The 24420-nt window shown below is 52.6% G+C and overlaps 1 protein-coding gene across 2 annotated transcripts in view; it reads left to right on the top strand.

Annotated features, from left to right (window-relative positions):
* Positions 1-23550, top strand: part of AHCYL2 (adenosylhomocysteinase like 2) — a 113089-nt gene extending 89539 nt beyond the window's left edge. For both annotated transcript variants that reach the window (XM_054200676.1, XM_054200685.1), the window contains exons 7-17: positions 6641-6747; positions 8533-8649; positions 12376-12439; positions 13498-13586; positions 15198-15268; positions 15596-15690; positions 17273-17371; positions 17811-17879; positions 17965-18043; positions 18824-18944; positions 20703-23550. In XM_054200676.1, the coding sequence (XP_054056651.1) occupies positions 6641-6747; positions 8533-8649; positions 12376-12439; positions 13498-13586; positions 15198-15268; positions 15596-15690; positions 17273-17371; positions 17811-17879; positions 17965-18043; positions 18824-18944; positions 20703-20709 (918 nt within the window). In that variant the 3' untranslated portion in view covers positions 20710-23550. The remainder of the gene's footprint in view (positions 1-6640; positions 6748-8532; positions 8650-12375; positions 12440-13497; positions 13587-15197; positions 15269-15595; positions 15691-17272; positions 17372-17810; positions 17880-17964; positions 18044-18823; positions 18945-20702) is intronic.
* Positions 23551-24420: the final 870 nt, after the last annotated feature.

The raw sequence follows: 24420 nt of genomic DNA, 5'->3' as shown, positions 1-24420 counted from the left end.
CCCCCAATATCCTGAATCAAGGAGATACGTCCCCCCCCAGGTTGCAGGACTGAGCCTGAGCTGCTGGTCTCTAACCTGCTGCTCCTGGCAGCCCGTCACCTGTGTGTAAATCCAAATCTAATCTCTTTTCATGGAATCATAGAATGCTTTGGGTTGGAAGGGACCTTAAAGCTCATCCAGTGACCTGGGCAGGGACACCTCCCACCAGCCCAGGTTGCTCCAAGCCCCGTCCAACCTGGCCTTGAACCCCTCCAGGGATGGGGCAGCCACAGCTTCTCTGGGCAACCTGGGCCAGGGGCTCACCCCCCTCACAGCAAAGAATTGTCTCTTCTCTTCTCTTCTCTTCCCATCAACAAAATACCAACGACACCTTTCAGCGTCGGTGATGACTGGTGGCCGTGCGGCGCCCTGAAGATGTTCGGTGCGGCGCTGCATGCCACGGTGCGATCAAGTGGGAAACTCTCTCTCTGTGAAAAGTGATTTAGTAACACGCCTACATCTATCCAGCAAGAAATAATCAATTTGGACTCTTACAAAGCGTGGAGTAATTCAGAGCGTAAGTATCCAACTTGTACTTGTTGATCCATCCAACTTGTGCTCGTTGATCCCAGAGGAACGTAGCATGGAAATCCACCTCCATTTCCAGGCTTCTGCGTCTTTAAGCTCAATGAGGAGACGTGCGATCTCTGTTTCTACCTAAGAGAAAGTGAAATGGGTCCAAGTAGTTCAGCAGCTCCTTGTAAGCCACGCTGACTTGATACCGGGGCTTGAAATACAGCCCAGGTCCTGTTTAGCGTTTCTTCGCTGGCCCCCACCAGTCCCGTGTCCAGGTGGGCACTGCGAGGCATGATGGAGCTGACCTTGCACGTCCCGTGCAGATGAAGAGGGATGTCTTTTAGCCCAAAAATCTGAACATTCAATGTTTGGGCTTCTGCGCGGCGCTACTCCATGGAAACGATTAGCCACAAATACTGAGAGTCTCCAAAGAAAAGACACATTGGGTTTTCCCATGGGGATAGCAGACCTTTAGAGGAGTGCTCAGTCTGGACAGGAATGGCGCAGAGGGGTTTTTTTCTGAAAAATACTGAATCTGCAGCGCTGAGAGTTTGGTTTCCTTTGCAGCGTAAGGTGATGTAGGACCACGCTGATGCCGGGGCATTTCGATGCCACCTCCGACCGTGCCTTCCTGCCATCTCCTGGCGTTTTCAGCGGGCATCTTTGTTTTCCGTCGTGTTGTTGAGCTGCTCCAAGCTAATTTTAATCCGCTTGTTCTCGGCAAGAGCAGCCCCACGGTATCGGCTGCTGCCCCAACAGAGTTGGAAGCGGGGAGAGGGTGAGACATTTGGTGGCAGCGGGATCTCAGATGGGTTTAAACAGGTTGTAAAATGGCACCCTGAGACACCAGTTTCTTTCGTGGAAGAGCCGGAGGTTTTCTGCTGGAGAAAACATGAAACGGGAGGACTGAGGGACCGAGAAGTCACAGTCCTTCTGTGCAGGCAGCGACGGGAAATTGGTTGTTTGGGAGAGAAGAGCACTGAAAGAGAAACACCTACTGATGCGGAATGGATACACCAAATCAGTCAAAAATCACAAAAATTCAGGATGAGTACTGCTGTGGAGGAGCAGGACCAGATACCTCCGGTGCGTGGGTCAGAGGATGGTCCCATCATCAAAGAGAGGATCCCATCATCAAAGAGGTGGTCCCGTCATCAAAGAGAGGATCCCATCATCAAAGAGATGGTCCCATCATCAAAGAGATGGTCCCGTCATCAAAGAGAGGATCCCATCATCAAAGAGATGGTCCCATCATCAAAGAGATGGTCCCATCATCAAAGAGGTGGTCCCGTCATCAAAGAGAGGATCCCATCATCAAAGAGATGGTCCCATCATCAAAGAGATGGTCCCGTCATCAAAGAGAGGATCCCATCATCAAAGAGATGGTCCCATCATCAAAGAGATGGTCCCATCATCAAAGAGAGGATCCCATCATCAAAGAGAGGATCCCATCATCAAAGAGATGGTCCCATCATCAAAGAGAGGGTCCCATCATCAAAGAGATGGTCCCATCATCAAAGAGAGGATCCCATCTCCTTGCAGGCACGGGGCGATAGGAAGAGGTTTTTTTTGCAGGCGCGACCACTCCAGCAGCCTCTGCTCCGAGGCGGAGGTGCCAAAATCAAGAGGGAGGTTGATGAACCGCAGGCGGGAGCGTCGTTTTTGCAGGTCGTGCCTCTCGGTGGGCGTCAGGCAGCGGCAGCGAGAGGCAGAGCGAGGCTTCGCATCTACCGCGGCTGGTTTTCTGTATGAAAAATTCTTCGCACAGCAAATAAAGGCGCTTTTTTTTTTTCCGGGGACAAAAAAAAAAAATCTGCCTGGGACAAATTCGAATGAAAGCGGATAACCTGCGTAAAGCTGAGAAAACTGCAGGAATATGGGGCACATACCATGGGCTTCGCTGCTGGCCGTTCGCAGCTGCTGCACAAAGGTGACCTTCCGTCAAAAACTAGTTCCTCCATTGATTTGGTTCAGGGTTTTTTTTTCATCTCCTGCCCTCCTAGGAATGAGGAAAGTGCCAACCCCCAGAATTCTCTCTTAGAAAGAGGATTATGTGCCCTATTAAACGGGGATTAATGAAATGAAGACGTCCTGGGAGCCAGGCGGCTGAATTCCTACCTCGGCTGGCCCAGGAGAGCTTCTCAGCCCACTTAACCCTTACCTACCTCCGTTTCCCAGCCTGTGCACGGATCTGGAGGTTCCCTGGAGACTCAAGGGTCAGGTCTGCGTGGAAGACCCTGGTAGGACACCTCATGCTTCCCAGACGTTTGTGGAGGAGCAGCTGCTACCCACAGCGTTCGCCTTCAGTGGAAAATCCTGCGATTTAGAGAGAAAAAGGTTGTGATAGTACGTAGCGTTTCCAAGCAACTCTTTGCCCACGGATGTCAGGGTGGTGGCTCCGTGCAGCCACCACGTCGTGTCATGACAAAGCTCAGGAACGCTGTCTTTGTGCCCGCAATGGGGCTTCTGCCGCAGGAGGGTGGTGGGAGCGTTCAGTTTTTCTGGGTGGCTGCAGATGGTGGTGGGAGAGTGGCAGAGGGTCCCTGCCGGGCTCCACCGCTGGCCCACAAGCAGAGGTGCTTCTCCCCAGGTTTGACAGTTGCATTTTAGGACACCTGCACACCACGCCAGTAGGCTGATAAGGGCTGGCTTGGCAGTCAGAAGTCTTGAACGTTGGTGTAGGGAGCATGCAAAGAGGAGGAAGAGGAGGAGGAAGAGAAGGAGGTTGCAGTCAGAAGTCTTTGACGTTGGTGGAGGGAATATGCAGAGAGGGTGATGATGATGATGATGATGGTGGTGGTGGTGGTGGTGGTGGGGTCAGAAGTCTTTGACGCTTTGACGTTGGTGGAGGGAATATGCAAAGAGGAGGAGGAGAAGGAAGAGGAGGAGGAGGAGAAAGGGGAGGAAGTTGCAGTCAGAAGTCTTTGATATTGGTGGAGGGGATATGCAGAGAGGATGACAATGATGATGATGACGACGATGATGATGAAATCAGAAGTCTAACGCTTTGATGTTGGTGTAGGGAATATGCAAAGAGGAGGAGGAGGATGCGGTCAGAAGTCTTTGACGTTGGTGTAGGGGACATGCAAAGATGAGGAGGAGGAGGAGGATGATGATGAGGAGGAGGATGATGATAGGGAACATGCAAAAAGGAGGAGGAGGAGGAGGATGGAGTCAGAAGTCTTTGACGTTGATGCAGGGGACATGCAAAGAGGAGGATGATGATGATGATGATAGGGAACATGCAAAAAGGAGGAGGAAGAGGAGGATGGAGTCAGAAGTCTTTGATGTTGATGCAGGGGACATGCAAAGAGGAGGAGGAGGATGATGATGATGATAGGGAACATGCAAAAAGGAGCAGGAGGAGGAGGATGGAGTCAGAAGTCTTTGACGTTGATGCAGGGGACATGCAAAGAGGAGGAGGATGATGATGATGATAGGGAACATGCAGAAAGGAGGAGGAGGAGGAGGATGGAGTCAGAAGTCTTTGACGTTGATGCAGGGGACATGCAAAGAGGAGGAGGATGATGATGATGATAGGGAACATGCAAAAAGGAGCAGGAGGAGGAGGATGGAGTCAGAAGTCTTTGCCGTTGGTGTAGGGGACATGCAAACAGGAGAATAATAATAAACAATAGTACTGCTATGGGGGAATGTGCTCTCAGCCAGCCCAGCCAGCGCAGCTCCTGGGCACGTCACCTGCCGCTCGGTGCAATCTGCTCCCTGTTTTTTCTTGAGTCTGAGTCTAATGGGGGTTGTCACGCTTCCCACCTTGCTTGGGCACTGCTTGGGCCACCTGAGGCCACCAAGGTGGCAGGAGGACTCGGGGAAAGGCACGCGTTTGGGCTTTTTCTTTTCTTGGATCTTTTCTTCTGTCCCAGACACCTCCTTGTGGTGCCCCAGTGGGTCCCTCTTTGAAGCATTTAGAGCTCAGGACCCTCCTCGGGCTTGGCTGTGTGTTGAGATGTAGCAGGGGATGACCCAAAGTGGTTGGGGCTGGGGCCACGTTCATTACGAGGGAAGTGTGTAGGGCACAAACGAGTCTCTTAATATACTCCGCCGGCTGTCACGAGCAGTGACATATTCTGTAATTATCAGAGGTTCTGTACGTAACGGAGGTCAAAAATAAGCCTTGACTTAAAGTCTTTGATTGTCCCGGCAACACTATGGCACGTCACAAAAATACCAGAATAACGTCAACCCGTGCAGAGGCGTATCTGGATGGACGTGTTCGACTTTTAGCAGTGTTACGACTTCCATGTCCAAAGGCGTTACCGGGTCTTTCCACATGCTGGATGATTATAACACCAGCAGAGAACAGACGAGCTCTTAGTCATCTCTTGTCACTGCAATTTTTAGATTTCTGTGACCGAATCGTTTTCATGTCTGGCCTTTCCATGGCACTTTTTCAAAGGGCACCTTTACTTGCTCATCTTCAATGTTTTTATTAAAGCGGTAAGTCTCTGGCTTTCTCCACCGCCCTGAAATGTGTCGTTAGGAGGAGATGGGTGGCTCGTGAGGCTCAGGATCCCATCAAGAAGAGTTTTGTACTTCTGAGTTTGAGGTTCAAAGCCAGATGAAATGGGCAGAGACCCAAAGTTGTCGTCTAAAAGAGGGTCACTCTTCTTCATACGCAGTGTTCTATGATGCAGCTGCGTTATAATTGTCATTAGTGGCTCTGCACCCTCCTCCTCTTTCTCCATCCATCTCCTTCTCCATCCTCCTCTTTCTCCATCCCCCTTCTCCCTCCTCCTCCTTCTCTGTCCTCCTCCTTCTTCATCCTCCTTCATCTCCATCCCCCTCCTCTTTCTCCATCCTCCTCCTTATTCTCTATCCTCCTCTTCTATCCTCCTCCTCTTCCATCCTCCTTCTCCATCCTCCTCCTCCATCCCCCACCTCCTTCATCCTCCTCCTTCTTTATCCTCCTCCTTCTCCATCCTCCATCTTCCTTCTCCTTCTCCATCCTCCTCTTCCATCCTTCTCCTTCTCCATCCTCCTTCTTATCCCCCTCCTCTTCCATCCTCCTCCTCCTCCTCCATCCCCCTTCTCCTCCATCCTCCTCCTCCATCCTCCTTCTTCATCCTCCATCTTCCTTCTTCTCCATCCTCCTCTTGCATTCTCCTCTTCCATCCTCCTCCTTCTCCATCCTCCTTCTTCATCCTCCATCTTCCTTCTTCTCCATCCTCCTCTTCCATCCTCCTCCATCCTCCTCCTTCTACATCCTCCTCCTTCTCCATCCTTCTCCTCCATCCTCCTTCTTCCTTCTCCTCCATCCCCCTCCTCTTCCATCCTCCTCCCTCTCCATCCTCCTTCTCCTCCATCATCCTCTTCCTCCATCCCCCTCTTCCTCCATCCTCCTCCTTCATCCTCCTCCTTCTCCATCCTTCTCCATCCCCCACCTCCTCCATCTTCCTCCTCCATTCTCCTCCTTCATCCTCCTCCTTCTCCATCTTCCTTCTCCTCCTCCATCCTCCTCCTCCATCCTCCTCCTTCTCCATTCTCTTCCTCCTCCATCCCTCTCCTCCTCCATCCTCCTCCTCCATCCTCCTCCTTCTTCATCCTCTTCCTCCTCCATCCCCCTCCTCCTCCATCCTCCTCCTTCATCCTCCTCCTTCTCCATCCTCCTCCTCCTCCATCCTTCTCCCTCCTCCGTTAGCAGTTGCTTTGGAAAAGCTGATGACTGTGTATGGCTCAAAGGCTTTTCCATCTGCACTTCTGGGGGATGGGGAGAGAAGAGCTTCCACAGCAATTTTCCATGTTTTCCCTGGTCTTATTATAAGCTTCAAGGTCTGTTGTGTTTGTCTGATCTATTGCCCTTCCAGCACGGTACCGATGAAGCAGCGCTGCTGCGCGGAGTAGTCAAGCCAAGTAGTCTCACCTAAGCTGTCAGGATGTGGCGGTTGAGATCACAGAATCATAGAATCGTCAAGGTTGCAAGGGACCTTAAAGATCATCTAGTACTAATCTAGGGCTCGATTAGGAATGATTTGAGCCTCTGATTTACCCCTTGTACCTTTTTGGGGTCAGGTACAGCAGGCCCTACTGGACTTCCAGAGCAGTGACTTTGTGGTTATTTTTATTACAGATCTTGGATGACGGAGGAGATCTGACTCACTGGATTTACAAGAAATATCCCAACATGTTTAAGAAGATCAAGGGGATCGTAGAGGAGAGCGTGACTGGTGTCCACAGGTAACGGGACAGGCTGGACTGTGAGCATGGAGATGTTGGATCTTCTGCCTCAGGGCACCGGTAGCAAAAGATCCCCAAGTTGTCAGATGCCACAGACTTGGCTGAATGTTGAACCTCCTACTACGTGGTCTGTGGTTTCCCTTCACCTTGGGCTTGGCTTTTCCGTTCGAGTGGTTTTAAATCTCTCGTACCGTCAAAGCGACTTGGAACTACTGCTCTGAATTTCAGACGAGGGGTAGAAGCACCTACTGACCGTCGCGTGCGTGGAAAAAGTGTGCAAGGTCTTGTTTTTCCACCTGTGAAACGGGGGCAGTGGTTCTCTCGCCTCATTTTGCAGATGAAAGAAGGAAGGGGTGAGGGTGAGGGTGTTGCACAAGAAGGGGTGGCCTTTGAAGAAAGTCAAAAGCATAGTCCTAAAGTAAATCTATGGGAAGAAGTGAGATTTGGGAAGAGGAAACGAGTCTTTAGTTGGGGTGGGAGCCTGGAAAGGGAGAACTGCAGAGATGCAGCCGTATAATTGAGTGACGTCCATCAGTCTGCGGTGGAAGCAGAATTAGGATGGGAGAAGTGGCTCCCAGGGTTCGGAGAGGTGTCAGAGGTGCTTTTCCAACGGCGTTAATCATGTCACGGGTGAGGGAAAATAGGGGACAAGCAGCAGACTCAGCTTTTTTCTTTATTTTTGCAGGGAGACAGGCTTGGCTGCAGCTCTTGGTGCTGGCTGAGAGTTCGGCCAGAGGTGCAGGGAAACGAAATATTTGAAACAAGGAAGCGACCGATTCAGGTTTGCAGCCAGTGGGGTCAAGAAGAGGACCCGATAATATTTTTAGCATCAGGAATCGTTGCAAATATGGGCCAAAGGGATGTGCAAGACCAAAATGATGTTAAAAATTGTCCCCCGCGGTCTCATGGCAGGGGCGAGGTTGTTTTCGGAGGCTGGTGGTACGGATGCGTGCGTGCCCCTTACCTCCAGGGGACAGGCAACGTGGGGACTGAGGCTCCCCAGGTGACAAAGCGAGCGTGAGGAGAAATCTGGAGGTGGTCTGTAGGCACTAACGGAGGGAGCGGGTTCTCCTCCCCAAGGTCTGGAGCAGGGAGGTGATTTTCGGATTCTCTCCATAGCCGTGGTGTAGCGTTTAGGTTGATTTTTAGTGGTTTGTGCTGCTGCCGCCGGGCGTTGAGTCTGCTGTCAGGAGGAGGAGGTCGGGTTGGTGTGTTCCCCATCCTGGTTGCTTCTTGTACTACATCTCGGTGACTACGCTCCTGCTGCTGTTCGAGTGGGTGTTTTGCTGCGGGTGTTGGATCGCAGCAGCTTCACATTGCTGTGAATGTTACTCTTCTGCGGCCGTTCCTATTTGTCTTCAGCTGTAAGAGCTTGAGGAATTACGGGAGCTCTCATCTTAGGTTATCTGAAGCAAGGGGGAGCTTTAGAAGGGAGATGGGGGGCTCTGTCCTTTTGAAGACATCAGAGGATGGCTGCAATATCAACGGTTATGAGGCACAGGGAGTCTAGAGCACCTTCTGATCTGCTATTTTGGGTTTTTAAGAAATGCCTCTTGCCAACCTGGTAGTTCTTCAGTACAGGAGGAAAACGGATACAAACGCCTGTGGAAGGAAGGGTGCTATTTCTCCTCCTGAAAGGAGGAGCTCCTATGACAAGGTCATCTTTGACCCGCCAGATGTCTACTGCTCTACTCCAGCAAAACAAGAACCTTGAGAGCACACAGCAATAGAGCGTAGGGAAGTATTTTTCCATTGGTCATTTGTTTCTTCCCGTATTCCTAACAGGCTGTACCAGTTGTCCAAAGCGGGGAAGCTCTGCGTCCCAGCCATGAACGTCAACGACTCGGTCACAAAGCAGAAGTTTGACAACCTGTACTGCTGCAGAGAGTCCATCCTCGACGGGTAGGTACACGGCCCCCCAAACGGGGCTGCGTCCCTTGCTCGGGTTGCGTCGGACCCAACAGGGAACTGGGTCCATGTGTGTGTCCTCCCTGCTGGTTTAGGTCATTTTAGATCAACCGATGTGTCAGAGGAGAACAAAGACCCTTTGTTACCCCTGGTCCATCCTGTTTGTATCGTAGGTGGGAATCTGCAAGGCATTTGGAGACAGCAGCTATGTCTCTACGGGTCGGAAGGTCCTAAGACTTATTTGTACAATTGTGTGTAAAACTCTACACACATATGAACACCCTAAAACAAACGTTTAATTTTGTGTTTGTAGGAGAATGATCTTGCAGCAAAGACCTTAGCATCTCTAGGAGTCTGGATTCAATATTTTTACCTCAGCTGTGAATGGGGCACGTCACCGAAATTCTGCTCCTCTTCTCGTGGAAAGCACGTCTTCTCTTTTCCCAGAGTGTCCGGAGGACACATCAGATATTTCGTTAGCCATAAGTGATACAAGGCGCTTCTCAGCACCCTTCAGGGGAGCTCACCGAGCCTTTGTGCCCTCAGGGTCAGGTTGCCCTTCCATGACTGTAGGTGACTCATGTGCCCTTTTCCTTCTCGGTGAGCGTGGCCGGAGCTGTGCTCAAGCCCTGCAGCTCCTCGTACTCCTGTGTGAGGACTTCAGAAGCCCCCACACGTGGCTACGATGCTCCTTCCCGTCCCTCTTACCTCCATGGCATCAGGATAAAACCCATCTGTGTCTGTTGCCTGTGTGTGAGTCAACCAGCTGCTTCTTCACGACGTTTTTTGCCTTTCTACGTTTTTTATCCTCTCCTGTGAACGTACAGTAAACCGAAAGAAAGAAAACAGAGGAGGTTGTGGTAGACCAAGACTTTATCCTGTAATAGTTGCGTGTCCGAAGTGTAGACTTGAGTCTGAGGATTAAACCCTGTCCTTCAGCTGAGCGTAATAAATAGGGGCAGAAGGTGGGAATGACGGGGCTTTGTCCACTTTTCCCCACTCTGCTCCTGCAGGATTTACAGCCACGTGCCACGCGAACGAGGAGGAGAGCGTTTGCTTCCCTCTGTGCTCCCTCCCCCCCGAATTCCCAGCAGGCAGACGGTGGGACTGGGACCAGCTCTGCAGCATCCCAATGGTGCTGTACTTTTTAGGATCGGACGGGAATCCGTCACTGATGGATACGTGGGCACCGGGAACACGATGTGTCTTCTGAGACTGTCGGTCTCGAGATGCAGCGCAAAATACTTGAAGCTGCGATCTAGAGAGGGTGTAAATCTCAGAAATCTCAGTGATATCTTTTTTTCTTCCCTCTCCCTCTCGTTTTTTTTTTTTTTTTCCTTTCTTCTGATGGAACTGGGTGTCCATGTCCCCACCACCTCCACCAACAAATTCTGTCAAAGCCAAATGAGATTAGGACAAGTTTTATTCTTACAGCAGATGGGTGGACTGTGACATATTGCATCTGGTAGTGGTCCCAGTAGACAAGTAAGCACAGAAGCAAGGACAAATTTGACTTTCCGGACTGGCATTCGTGCTGATGACTACCAGAGAAAAGATTGCCTGCTCTGTGCCAGGTAGCTGTGGTGCGGAGGAGGAACCCTCCATGGAGAAGACAGCGGGCTTCAGGAGAAAAGACCTTTTTTTCACGTTGATAACTTGGTAGGGCTTAAAGCTTAAACAAGTCTCAAGATCTGCAGTTCACAGTTCCTTGTTGATGTAGAAGTGTCTCCTGTTTAATCAAAGTCCACCTGGCCGTTGCTGTTGGTGTTCAGCTGTGCTACTGCTGCCTTCAGTCTGGCGGCACCAGAGGTTCTCGGAGACCCAAAGCAGGCTTCCCTGTTGATCACGGAGTCTCCTCTAACGTCTTTTTCCCAAATCTTCGTGGGATTTGTAATAGAGCGCCTCATGCGTCAACTCAGCTTTGAAGCCGTCTTCCTGGTCATCTTGACCAGGAGGAGTGAAAAAGACTCATGTCTGTAAATCATAGAATCGTCGAATGGTTTGGGTTGGAAGGGACCTTAAAGATCATCTTATTCCACCCCCCTGCCCTGGGCAGGGACACCTCCCACCAGCCCAGGTTGCTCCAAGCCCCGTCCAACCTGGCCTTGAACCCCTCCAGGGATGGGGCAGCCACAGCTTCTCTGGACAACAACCTGTATGTCCAAATCCAGGGGCACGAAGGTGAGCTTTAAAATGTGTGCAAGTGCCAGATGAGTTAGGGAACCACCGAATGTGCTTCCCTGGGTGATCTGCTACATGTGCAGTTTCTTCCCCGCGTTTTCATCCCATGTTGTTCTGGAAGACTGAATTTTAGGCTCCTTGTCAAGTCAAGCGGTGATGGAATCTGGCTCTTCCATGCCAAGATGTTTTATTACAGGAGCCAGAACCTGTCACTGCAGATGACCACTGGTTTCTTGCCTTTCCTGCCTCACAAAACTGGCAAAGTTCAATTAAAAGCATCAGCTGGTCTCCAAAATACATAAAATTTGTGAAGTTGTGATGTGGAGCAGCGTACTCCAACATGCAACGCATCACTAACTGGACTTTCCTAGAAGCAGTAATGGGAAAAATGAGGGTGGTGAGCCCCTGGCCCAGGTTGCCCAGAGAAGCTGTGGCTGCCCCATCCCTGGAGGGGTCCAAGGCCAGGTTGGATGGGGCTTGGAGCAACCTGGGCTGGTGGGAGGTGTCCCTGCCATGGCAGGGGGGTGGAATGAGACGGCCTTTAAGGTCCCTTCCAACCCAAACCGTTCTATGATTCAATGAAAACATCTTGCTGAAGTAATTCTAATGAAGTAGCCCTTCCTTCTTTATTGTGGCCGTGGCTCCGCTCTGTGGTCACGGGGTTCAAGACACAACCTTCTGTCGCCAGGGTTGGCCGCCCCGTGAAGAATTGCCCCCAGATTTTGCGTGTCCGAGGACGCGACTTTTAGCTCCGCGTCCCACGTGTAGCAGATGCCGTCAGCGGCTAAGAAACGTTAAAACCTGTAAAATCTTCTTTCCCTCGTTGTCTTCGGTTGTGACGGGTGATGGACCTCATGGGGAGCTTGGTTGGGATGGGAATTAAATCTGGCCCAGGCGCCTAAAAACTGGGCCAAGGGAAGCCTGAGCGGAGGTGCAATTGAATCTGCGGTGCTTTTTTATCTAAATTCTTTGGGAAATGTAAGGGAATTTCACCTTCCCTGCACTGCTAACCTATTTACTCCTGTGCTAAAAATAGCCTGTAATGTAGGACACTCTCGGGGAGAAACCAGAAGGAAACAGAGTGGAAGGGAGAGCTTTGTTTGTGGAAAGCGCTGGGATTCTGGCAAGGAATTAGCGCTTTTTTTGGCTCCTTCCGTAGTTATTCCGGTGGGGTATTTTGACTTTTTAAAAAAAAAAAAAAAAAAAATTAAGAAAATAAAATATTTTGGGAAAATATTTTAAATACTTCTGGAGTACCAAAACGCAGGGATCCGACGGGGAAAAAAAAAAAAAAAAAGGGATCCAAACCCCAAATCCTTCCTCTCTGTTTCATTTCACTGGTAGCACCCACCCTTACCAACAGAAAAAGTCGGTTTTGAGGTGCCTTCGGGTCCACTCCACACCCAGAGTTGCTGCGTGTCCGCAGGGATACAGGATACAACCGCGGTGCTTAGGACCTTCCGCGTCCTTGACCGCGTCGTCGGTGGGATAGAGCTTATTGCTGGTCGTTAATTGCGTTTTTTTGCTTCCTTCCTTTAGCCTTAAAAGGACAACAGACATGATGTTTGGAGGAAAGCAAGTAGTGGTTTGTGGCTACGGGGAGGTAAGGGCTTCGCGTTTTACAGGCGGGTGCTGCACGTAAAATCGGCGCATCCTTTGCACGGCTTCATCCCACGGGGCTTTCCTGCCCCCGCGGCTTTTCTCCGCATCTGCTTCAAACCTGCCGGGTTTGCCGAAACGGAAGATTTTCTTGATTTCCAGTATATTTCTTCAGTATTAAAACAGACGCCGAGCCTGAATCGTAAAATACATGAGTATGAAGTATTCTGAATCATGCCTGAATATTGAAATATCCAGATATTAATAGAGTATACATTCTAATTTTTATATTTCGATTATATATGGCATCTAATGTAATGGTAAAGTGTTCGGAGGCTGGGTTCTGCAGATGCAGCCGCAGCGTTGCATGCTGAAGCGCGGTCAAGAAAGAGAAGTTAATCTTGACTGCGCTTTCACCCCCGAACGGAGGAATCCTCTCTCGAGGCGAGACCGGGATGTTCGCCCTTCGGCAGGTCGTGTCGGGACCAGTTCCCACCAGTTGGGGCGGGCTGTGCTCTGTGGGTGCTGTACTGGGATTTTTAAATTTTTTTTTTTATTCCCCCCCCCCGAGAAGAGCCGAACTGGGGCGATTTTCTCACGTGTGATTGCATTTTTGGGGAACCCTTGGTCATTGAACCGTTCCCCTGAATTCCCTGGGTAAAGGTTAAAGCTCGTTAACCCTCGGAGAGTTAACCATTAACCTTCCGAAGTAGAGTAAAGGCTACAACAGACTCTTAAACTTTCCCTGGGATAAGCGTAATCTCTCGTTATCCTGCTGCTTTCTAGATACCCGGGCGTTTGGGTGGGAAAAAGAACTCCCCGGGACCGAAACCAACGGCGCTCTGCGATTTTTTTAGTGCCTCTCTTAGCTAAGCTGGGCCTGATTTACTCCAAATCCCGGAATTTCACGCACCCAAAAACGCAATATATGCCACCCAGGTTGCTCCGAAGGGTTGCCCGGGGTTATCCGTCCCCTCCAAGCTTCCCGTGGCCGAACGGACGCTCGGCGTCTCCCGAGCTCTCGGCGGCTCACTCCTCCTCTGTGCTCTTCTCCCTCCCCAGGTTGGCAAGGGCTGCTGTGCTGCCTTGAAGGCCATGGGCTCCATAGTGTACGTGACAGAGATCGATCCGATCTGTGCCCTCCAGGCCTGGTAAGCGGTCCCACCGAGCCCGGCTTCTTCCTTAGGCTTTTTTTTTTTTTTTTTTTTCCCCATCCCCCCGCCAGGAAAACCGCGACCAGAGGCAGCGGTCCCTCCCCAGAGGGATGCTGGTGAGGGGTTCGTGGCTCCTCTGCGCCCTCGGAGGGACCCACAGCTCTCTCCTACAGCCAGGAAAGGGTTCCCGCACTAAACCGTCACCCGGTTTATCGGGCTCCCGCGCGCCAGCTCGCGTAACCGTAGCCACAGTGGCCAAGAGCTGAACGATACGGCTTGAAAGAATTTAATGACACGGCTTGAAAGTTTAACGATACAGCTTGAAGGAGTTTAATGATCCGGCTTGAAAGGAGGTTGGGAGTGAACTGCGACCTCTGGAGAGGGACCTCGGGCTTTACCGCGCTGCGCGCGCACCTCACCCAAGGAGTATTTTGGGTTTTTCGTGGTCACCGACCCCTCACAAACCACTCCCCGCTCGCGCCGGTGCCCCGACGCGGGGCTGAAAGCGCACGGCTCCCCCCCTCGCACAGGCACGTTGCGTTTACACCCAACCTCGTTTCCTCCAGGTAAAGGTTGTTGGGGGCCGAGATGCTGCTTCTGCATCCCAAGGCTCCAGATGGGACGTGGCCGCGGAAGCAGAGTCCCCAAAAACACCCGGAGCCTGAAACCCGCAGCCTCTTCCCAACGGCCGGCTTTCAAAGGGCTGTTGCGGCGAGGAAACTAATGAGCCCTGCTTAATTAGCAGAGCTGATCCACTTTCGGTTTGCTTTGCAACCTTCACATCCAGCCGGCGCATCCGTAATTGGGAATTCGGTCGTTTGCAGTGGCACGAGGCAGCGCCGCGCGGCCCCTCTCGGAAGGAGGTTGCGGGGTGGGGAATAAATAAATCAGTAAATGGGACATACGGCAGAAAAAAAAAAAAAAAATTACTTATTTTTTTATAGTAACTACGATTTTGCAGCTTGCGGGAGTCACGGAAGTAAGTTCTCGGGAGGGCTGTCACCAAATCCTAAAAAAAAATAAAAATATAAATAATCCTGCCCTTGTTATCTGAATGAAGTCGGGAAAGAGCCGCTGAGCGCTTCTGGAGATCGCGGAGGTGCCTAAATCTGGATGGCGGGGTTCATGATAGACATCTGCGGGGTTTGGGGGTGTTTTGGTTTGTTGGGGTTTTTTTTGTTTGTTTGTTTGGGTTTTTTTTAAAGACGACCTAAATCCGTACCAGAGAGGATTCTGCAGCGGGAGGGAGGGCGTATCTGCATCTTCTGGGTGTATTTTGCAGGAGCAGCAGCTTTAAAAAGGCCGTCTCGGTCGAAAATGGAGATTTGCAGATGCGGAGGCCTTGACGGAAAATGTGAAACCCCCAAAATCTCTTTCCAATTCCCGCCCCTCCCCCCTCCAACAGTCCCAAATCCTCCAGGTTGACTCTAGAAACGCTCCTCATGGCTTGGGGTGCACGGCCCTGAGTACGTTGCCTTGCTCTTTTCCAGTCTCCGGCATTAGAAAGATAAAATGAGTATCTGAGAGTCATTTGGTGGGGTTTTTTCCCTACTTTTGGCGTATTTTTGCTGCTTTTCAGACCATTTCCTCCTCTTCCTTTCTTCTTAGCATGGATGGATTCCGGCTCGTGAAACTCAATGAAGTCATCAGACAAGTTGACATCGTCATCACCTGCACGGGTACGCGGTCCCCGAGGCGGGTCGTCAGGGATGCACGCCCCATCCTTGGGGCTGCCGTTTTCCAAAGGAAAGGGCAAAAAAGATGGGGGAAGTGAAGTCAGTGAGCCCCTGGGACAGGTTGCCCAGAGAAGCTGTGGCTGCCCCATCCCTGGAGGGGTTCAAGGCCAGGTCGGACGGGGCTTGGAGCAACCTGGGCTGGTGGGAGGTGTCCCTGCCCGGGGCAGGTAGAGCGGTTGGAACTAGATGGCCTTTAAAGGTCCCTTCCAACCCAAATCATGCTGTGATTCCATGACTCTGTGATTTATTATGGATATTGCTGTCTGGCAGGCAACAAGAACGTGGTGACCAGGGAACACCTGGACCGCATGAAGAACAGCTGCATCGTCTGCAACATGGGGCACTCCAACACCGAGATCGACGTGGTGAGCGCGGGGACGCGCGTCGGGCGCGGGGACGGCATGGGGTTTGGTAACGGTCCTTTCGGGACCCTTTGTCAGCCGTGTCTGACCCGTGCTGCTTTAGCAAGCACCTGGGAGGAGATAAAACAATCCGTCGCTCCCTGTGTCTCAGCAGACAGTCAGACACGTCGGCATCATTCCCACGATCCCAAAGAATGTCAGCGAGCCAGGCAAACTCCTTCAGCTTCCAGCGTGGTGCCTGGTATCCACCAGCCTCAGTCCTTCCCCTGGAGGGTCAGTGACTTGCCCTCTCCAGCCCAGTCCCTCTGCTTTCGGGGTATTGTACCATTAAGACCCAGCCAAAAGTTCAGCTTCACAGAGTCATAGAATTGTCAGGGTTGGAAGGGACCTTAAAGATCATCCAGTTCCAACCCCCTGCCATGGGCAGGGACACCTCCCACTAGATCAGGTTGCTCAGAGCCCCATCCAGCCTGGCCTTGAACACCTCCAGGGACGGGGCTTCCACCACCTCTCTGGGCAACCCGTTCCAGTGCCTCACCACCCTCATGGTGAAGAACTTCTTCCTAACGTCCAATCTGAATCGACCCCTCTCTAGTTTCAATCCATTCCCTCTAGTCCTACCATTACCCGACATCCTAAAAAGTCCCTCCCCAGCTTTCTTGTAGGCCCCCTTAAGATCCTGGTAGGCCACTAGAAGGTCTCCTCGGGGCCTTCTTTTCTCCAGACTGAACAACCCCAACTCTCTCAGTCTGTCCTCATAGGAGAGGTGCTCCAGCCCTCTGATCATCCTCGTGGCCCTTCTCTGGACACGTTCCAGCACGTCCATATCTCTCTTGTAGCAGGGGCTCCAGAACTGGACGCAGTGCTCCAGGTGGGGTCTCACGAGGGTGGAGTAGAGGGGGACAATCACCTCCCTCGACCTGCTGGCCACCCTTCTCCTGATGCAGCCCAGGATACCATTGGCTTTCTGGGCTGCTAGTGCACACTGACAGCTCATGTTGAGCCTCTCGTCCACCAGCCCCCCCAAGTCCTTTTCTTCAGGGCTGCTCTCCAGCCAGTCACTGCCCAGCCCATATCGGTGCTTGGGATTGCCCCGACCCAGATGGAGGACCTTGCACTTGGTCTTGTTGAACTTCAACTTGGTGCGTCACAGCACGTTCGACCCCGCCGCGCTTTACCCAACGGCACTGAAATCTGCTCCTCTGCGCTTAGAGATGGGTAGAAAAACAGGAGAGCCTTGTCTGAGCGTCAGTGGAGAATGGCTCGGCCGAACCCAAGGCTTTAAAACCATTGGAAAGAAGTGACCGCAGCCATGCAGAGTTCAGTTGGTGACCGCGAATCCTCATCAGCCAGAAGAGCTTGAACAATAGTTGTCGCAGGAGCTTTGATGTACCCTAATCATAGAAATTGTTCCAGATTATGAGTCATAAAGGTTTCATTGGTCTGGGACTGCCGCCGGCCCCAAAGGAAGCCATAAGCCCAGGACAATGTCAGCGAGTTGCTTCCTTTTTTCCTTCCTGCTAACGTAGCTTCTGGGTTTTGACCTTTTGCCAGCGCTTTTAACTGTTTTCACACCGTGTTTCAGGCAAGCCTGCGTACACCCGAGCTGACCTGGGAGAGGGTGAGGTCCCAGGTGGACCACGTCATCTGGCCAGACGGGAAGAGAATAGTCCTTCTGGCGGAGGTGAGTCGCGGGCAAAGGAGCGGGAATTGCAGCCTGGTCTCTGCTTGCGGAGGAGGAAAACAAGGGCTGGATGAGTGCTGGAGACGATACGAGTCCAGAAATTGCCTCCTTGGGCCTCAGCAGCTCAACGGTCCCTCTGGCCGAAAGGCTCGGTGCAATCCCGTTTTGGTCCATGAGTTGCTGGAACGCAGAAAAGCTCCTGGGTTTTTCTTTATCACGCTCCAGGGCATCTCCCACAGGGTATTTTATCAGATTTTTTCACTTCTAAATAGTTTTACTGAGTTACAAGGGCAACCACTATCTTGGGATTCAAGGGCACCTGATAAATGGTGTTTCGTCCCAGAAGAAACGCGTTTCGCCGGTGGTTCTTGTACCTTCTGTAGGGTTGTAGGCGGGTTTTGGTGCCGCGTTGAGATAACAACCAGTTTTTGCTTCCCAGGGCCGCCTGCTGAACCTGAGCTGCTCCACCGTCCCCACCTTCGTCCTGTCCATCACTGCCACCACGCAGGCGAGTAGGGTTTGGGCCGAGCCGAAAGCAGCGTCTCGCTCCACAGCGGGCGGCAGTTTCTTACCTAAGTGTCTTCTCCATCCAGGCTTTGGCTTTGATAGAGCTGTACAACGCTCCCGAAGGCCGCTACAAGCAAGACGTGTACCTGCTGCCCAAGAAAATGGGTAAAGATATACTTACTGCCTTCTTTTTTGAGGTTGAACAGATGGGAGGGTTTGCTCGGCTGGGCTGGGGACGGCAGGGCACCGCAGCCTCCTGGGCTCTCTCGTCGGCCTCTCTGCCAAGCTCAGGGTCTTCCAGCAAGTTCTTCCCGCTGGGTCTGGGCTCTTTGCTAAATCAGACGCGTTGTTTCCCCATCCCAGCCGGGGGAAAACAGGCTGACGCGCTCGGCCGACGGCGGGAGTCCCTCCACGCTGATGCGAGGGATTGTCACGTAGGGCTTCCGCCAGCAGAGCTGCCGTCCTTGGCTGCGAAGACACTTAGTCCCTGACCAACAGCTCTGCCTCACCCCCTCCTGAGGGCACAAGCTACACTGACCACGCTTTTGCTGCAGAACTGGTCTTTTTTGGGGTGTTAATTGTATTTTTTTGAGGCCAGGTGCAGCTTGTCCCTAGGTTGGGTGTTAGGTGGCACCTACCAGAAATGTCCGGTGGCTCCTGCACCAGTGGAGCATCCAGGCTTGCCCAAGAGTATGGTGTAAGGCAGCAGCAGACCCAGGAGTCCTGCTGGAAGGGTATTTTGGAGAAAGGTTTTTCTCTTTACCTCGAAATAGATGAGCGCCTTGGGTTTTCCCCAGTCGGGGTGAAAAGAAGTCCTACAGTTTAGCAGGAAGGACACAAGGAGCGATGCCCTTCCCAGCCGGGGCGTTAGGGACCTTGGTGCAGAGCAGGAGGGGACTCGTTGCTTTCCCTTCAGCGTACTAACGAGGCTTGGAATCGTTTCAGACGAGTACGTGGCAAGCCTTCACCTCCCAACGTTCGATGCCCACCTGACGGAACTAACGGATGAACAAGCCAAATACTTGGGACTGAATAAGAACGGACCTTTCAAACCAAACTACTACAGGTGCTGCTCCCCAACCTCTCTCTTTCTTCTGCCGTGGGGTGCACATGCCGGGGGTGGAGGGGGGGTGGACAGAATCATAGAATCTTCATGGTTGGAAAGGACCTTTGAGGTCATCGAGTCCAACCAACCAACCTACAATCTCTGCCGCTAGAGCGTGCCCTGAAGTGCCACATCTAGACGTTTCTTCAACACCTCTAGGGATGGTGACTCAACCCCCTCCCTGGGCAGGCTGTTCCAGCGCCTGACCGCTCCGTCAGTAAAGTAATTCTTCCTAATCTCCAACCCAAACCTCCCCTGCCGCAGCTTCAGCCCATTAAGGGATGGGGTTTGATCCCACCAGTCCCCTGTGAAGATCTCACAGGCTTTCTGACGGTTCCCGTCACCACGTAGAAAGCGGTGCGGCCGGGAAGGGGACGGCACAGTTGGAGCTGTGACAAAAGAGGGCTTGGCAGGACACGAGCCCTTTGTATCTGGCAGCAGCTGTCACCCGGACAAACGGCAGAGCGATGCCACGCGGCCAACTCCGGGTGACGGCTTTATTTTTAAAGTTTGACGAAGGACGAGATGGCGCAGAGCCGGGCTGCTGGGCGCCGTGGCTCTCCCAGAAATAATGATAATGTTTAATGTGAGCCCCCTGGATCTCTTCCCTTTCCAGGCTTATGTTTGTAGCCAACGCTGGGAGGCGTTTTTTTCACCCTGAAAAATGAAATGGCCTTTGCACGCGCACGGATCGGCTTGTGGGGGGGTTGAAGCCCCGATCCTTTTCTTGCAGGAAAAAGCATTTTCTCGGCGTGCAGGTCTTCGGCGCTCACGCGAGAGCAGCTCCGCACCAAAACGCTCCAGTTTTGGGGGTTTACTGGGTTTTGCCGTATCCTGAGCTTTTTTTTTTTTTTATGCGCAAAATGACGGTGCCGCCGCGCGGCCGTGGAGGAATTTCCTCCGGTTCCGTTTTCTTTGCCCGTTTTCGGTGTCTGGCCGTCGTCCCGACCTCGCGGGGAGCGTGGTTTGTCCCAGGCACGGAGAAGTCAGGATAAGCAGAGGGTCACGGCAAATCCCCGGCACCGAGGGCGAGCCACGACGACCCCGCCGCGGGGGGTGGTGGGGGGAGATGTACGGGGGCAGCTTCAGCTTGACGTCCCGCGGGAATTTAAGCCTCCACGTACAAAAGGCAAAGAGTCTTTTCCAAAGGTCCCTATTTTGGCGTGTAGGGAGGTGAGAGGAGATCTCCGGGTGCGCACGGGCTCTTTTTCTGGATGTTAACGGGCAATTAGGCTTCAGCCTCATGCCGCTCGACAGCTTGCTTCGTTAGAGCAGGCACCTCTCTCTCCTCACGCGTGGCTCTGTGATATGAATTACCTGCTCTCGGCTCCCAGCCTAACAGGACGCCTCCCGATAAATTCAGCCGGTTTGAGCCGGGCTTTGGCGTCCGAGGCATTTGCTCCTGCACCTTCGGTGCATCCTCCTGGGTTCCCGACCCGATGTCACTGCAAACCGCTGGGACTCGGTCCCCGGGTCCGTCGGGCGCCGTTGACTTCTCCCCTTCCCGCACTGGAAGCGAAAGGCAGCGTCGGAGCAGGGAAGGCGGGCGGCTAAATATAATGTGGAATTTGTGGGGGAGGAGATGAGGACCGAGCCTCTTCCTAAATCCTTCCTTTTCTTGGCGGCCGCCCCTCCCAAAACACGCCGTGTTGGTGCTGGGGGAGCTTCGTGTCCTCCCCAGCATCTCACCAAAACCTCCTTTTCTCCTCTCTCCCCCAGATATTAAGTTCCTGCCGCTGTATCCCGGAGAATCGCGAGGAACAAGAACCCAAGTCTTTTCTCAACTACTGTACAGGATGAAACAGCGCAAGCTTCCTAAGTTAGAGCCGGGCTTGCTCACATAGTAGACAGTGTGTTTAGGTTATTTATTTATTAAATTAGAATACTGTACATGCGGCCTCTGCCACTGGTGTTCGTACTGCCGCGGGACTGGGAGACGGTGGATTCTTTTCCGTTTGTTTCATTTTTCTCTTCGGGTTGTTCTTTTTCGGGGCTGGGAGGATGGGGGAGGCGAGGAGGAAGCTGGTGGAGCGGAATCGCTGCGATGTCCTTGGAACAGTCCGTTATCACCGTTCATCCGACGCGGGATCCGACCTCGAGGTCGCACGTCGCTTTTGGTTTCCTTCTCATCCCAGCGCTTCTTCCAGCAGAGCAGGATCCCGGCAGCCGCGGGAGCCGGCCGGAGGGCCGCCGCGTTTGCGTTTCTCATGCCGTTTGACAACGCAGCTAAAAACCTCGCTCGCTCCAGGCGCTGCCGACCAGCCGGGCGCCGCCTCATCAGCGAAGCGGTAAATCTCGCCGGCCGTCGCTGGAGAAACCTCTCGGAATTCTGCCGAACTGCCCAAGGGACGGTTCTGCCAGCGAGTCGGTGAACTTCGCCTTAGCACTGCTGTGAAAGCTGAAACGAAGGGTCCGGTCGTGAGCGTCAGACGCGGATGGGCCCTGGTAGGAGCCGGGAGGGCAGAGCGGTGCCCGCTCGGAGGTAGACCTGGTGGCTGTAGGGTAAGACCCACCACCGCTCCCTTCGTCACAGCTCCGCAGTATTTTCCTGCTGCTCACGTTAACGAGTGCCAACCTCCTATGGTTCAACCAAAGTCGTTTTCCCGGTGGGGCTCCGGGGCAGCCTTGCGTTGCCCACGCTGGTGGAAGAGCCTTGCGGCCTCGCCGACAACTGCTGCTCACGTGTCCGGGAGCTCTTCCAAAAACCGAGCTCGTCGGCCATCCCGGCTGGGAGGACCCTTGTCCGTGCAAGGTGTTTCTCCAGCTGAATTTCAGTCCTCATTGGAAATCTTCAGAGTTTTATTTTCTAGTAATATTTGTGTGATGAAATCTGGACATCCCCTTTGAGTGCATGAGACGTACGCCGGAGTAATCTCCACCCCGATTTTGTGCGCGGGGAAGAATTTAGCATCACTAAAGACCTTCAGTCGCCTCGAATCTTGATGCATCAGAGCCGATGGAGAACGAATCTGCCACAGTTACTTGTTTTAGCCCAGGATGTCCCACCTGAACGCTGCGGACAGCACGGCACGCTTACCAAGGTGGCTTTCCAAGTCTCCACGTCTCATCGGAGTCACTTTTATGGTTCACGTGGAGAACATGGTCCTTCTGAAATAAAATTGCCCGACCCCGTGAGCACAAAAGCCTTTATCCTGTGGTTGCTGCTTTGGTACCCGAGTCCCTCATCAGCTACAGATTCTTGTTTTGTCCTCGCGGACTTCTTTGCCATCATGAAAAAACTCTTTTGTGGCAGCTCATTCACGCACAAGAAAGGAAAAACTGTGGAATTATGGTCTCGGCGGCCAAGTCCTCCTCACGGCTCTTGATGCCAAGCTCTGAAGTCACCTTGACCACAAGATGCTCATCTTTGGAGCAAACGTTCTCGTAGGTTTGCGAATTCCAAGTTTCTCTTTGAAATTACTCAAAAGCCTAGAAGTAAGACCTTGAGAAGACCTTGAGGAGACCTTAGGGCTTTGAGAAGGCTTTGAGGCGACCTTAGAGCTTTGTACAACCTTGAGGAGACCTTAAGGCTTTGAGAAGGCTTTGAGGAGACCCTTCGGGCTTTGAGGAGACTTTGAGAAGACCCTTAGGGCTTTGAGGAGACTTTGAGGAGACCTTAGGGCTTTGAGAAGGCTTCATCATGGACTGATCACTAACCACAAACTTGAAATAATCTCTACTCAATCATGAATTTTATCCAGACCCTGAGATTTTGGGGAAGAGTCCCCTTGAGCTATTTGGAACGTCACGTTCGGGTCTTTCCCCGTGCTGGAGTCCCTTCGTCTGCATCAACCAGCGAACCCCAGAGCTTCAGTTGTTCTCTGCAGATGCGCGGCCCGAAATCCTGCTCTCGGTGGAGGTGAGACGCGGTCGCGGGGTCACGGCGAGCCAAACAGCTTCTGGAAAATGGGCGTCCCAACCGCAGCCGCTTCTGCCCCCGGGAAAATCCCTCTCCGTCGGCGTGACCCTTCGGTGCAGCCGCTCGCCGCCCCCGTGTCCGTCGCTCGCGCAGCATACGGTGGTGCTGTCCTCACCCGTCAGTTCCTTCCTGCCGATTTTTAAGCCCGTTTTATCTTCCAGGTAGATAGGAGAAAAAGAAATAATTAATAATAAACTCCCAACCGGCTTTTCCCACCTCGATTTTTAAAGCCCTTCTCCATTGCCGTTCTGCTTCTTCTGTAGGCTTTTTTGCTTGCTTGGCTTTTTCCTAATCAAATCTGGAATCATATTCTGTGATCATCTCTAAATTAAACGTGTAATGGGTTGGTTTGGGTTTTTTGGGTTGGTTTTTTTTGTTTGTTTGTTTGTTTTTTTTAATGTAACACATTTTTAAAGAATTAGGAAAAAGGAGATTTTAGGTAACACCAGCAAAATCGTATAAGGAAATTAATTCTGTTCTGAACTTTAGAAATAATAAGACAAAACCTGTCATCAGCCTGCAGCGAGGAAATGAAAACTTTGCAAACGTAACATTTTCAAAAGGATGTTTTAAATATTAATGTCTGAGTGATTGTATTAGATCAGCAATAAAGACTCTGTAATCTCAAAACACAAATAAAACATTGGAAAAACTCAGCTTCTCCGGAGTGTTTTTTCGGGTCTGGCAGGAGCAGGTGGGGAATTTTTGGGGGTGCGGCGAGGGGCGGTGATGCCCTGGGGTGGGGATGGGGATGTTGTCCCAAATCCCGCTGGGGAAATCTGCTCCGGCGGCCGCGTGTCCTCGGGGCAGCCGGGGCTGTTTGGGCTCCGGGCGGCTGTTTTGGCTTTTTTTCCTTAGGGAAAGCGGCCTGAGCGGTGCCGGAAAAAATCCCGTTATCGCTCCTGTTCCCGATCTGTCACCTCTCGGCTGCAGAACTGCCATCGCTGCCGGGGCGGCCGCGGGAAATACCCCCCCTCCGGGCTTTGCTTTTCCACCGGCTGGGGAACGATGCGGGAAACAAGCGGCACCAAAATGGGGCCTCCAGCACCTCCCTGCGTGGTCGCCCCTAAAAACACCCCCCCCCCCCCAATATTGGGTGGAGAGGAGCGGTGTTCCCCCTCCCTCCCCTGGTTTCCAGCCCCTCCCAGGAGCTGCTTTTAGCCCAAATTGTGGTACCGGGGGGGGGTTTGGATAAACCAACCCAGTGGGTGATGCTGGGGGGTGCCTGGGGGACAGGACCCTTGACCCCCCCACCTGCAGTGGGGCAGCTGCAGCCACCCCCCTCCCCTGCCCCAGGTGCCGGCAGGACCCAGCACCCCCATGGCCACCCCCACTAGCCCCACGGGCACCTCTAACTACCCCCAGCAACCCCCTGCTCCCCCAACCCATCACCCCCGGGATATTCCATACCCCCCCCCCCCAAATCCCAGGGGCACCCCAACATACAGCAGCCGCAGGGACACCCCACGCCCCCCTCCCCAGCACTCCCAGGGGCCCCTCATCACCCCCAGGGGCACT

The sequence above is a fragment of the Rissa tridactyla genome, chromosome 1 (genome assembly GCF_028500815.1).
Source record: "Rissa tridactyla isolate bRisTri1 chromosome 1, bRisTri1.patW.cur.20221130, whole genome shotgun sequence".
Taxonomy (NCBI): Eukaryota; Metazoa; Chordata; class Aves; order Charadriiformes; family Laridae; genus Rissa; species Rissa tridactyla.
Note: the sequence above shows the minus strand (reverse complement) of the source record. Positions and strands in the feature narration are given on the sequence as shown.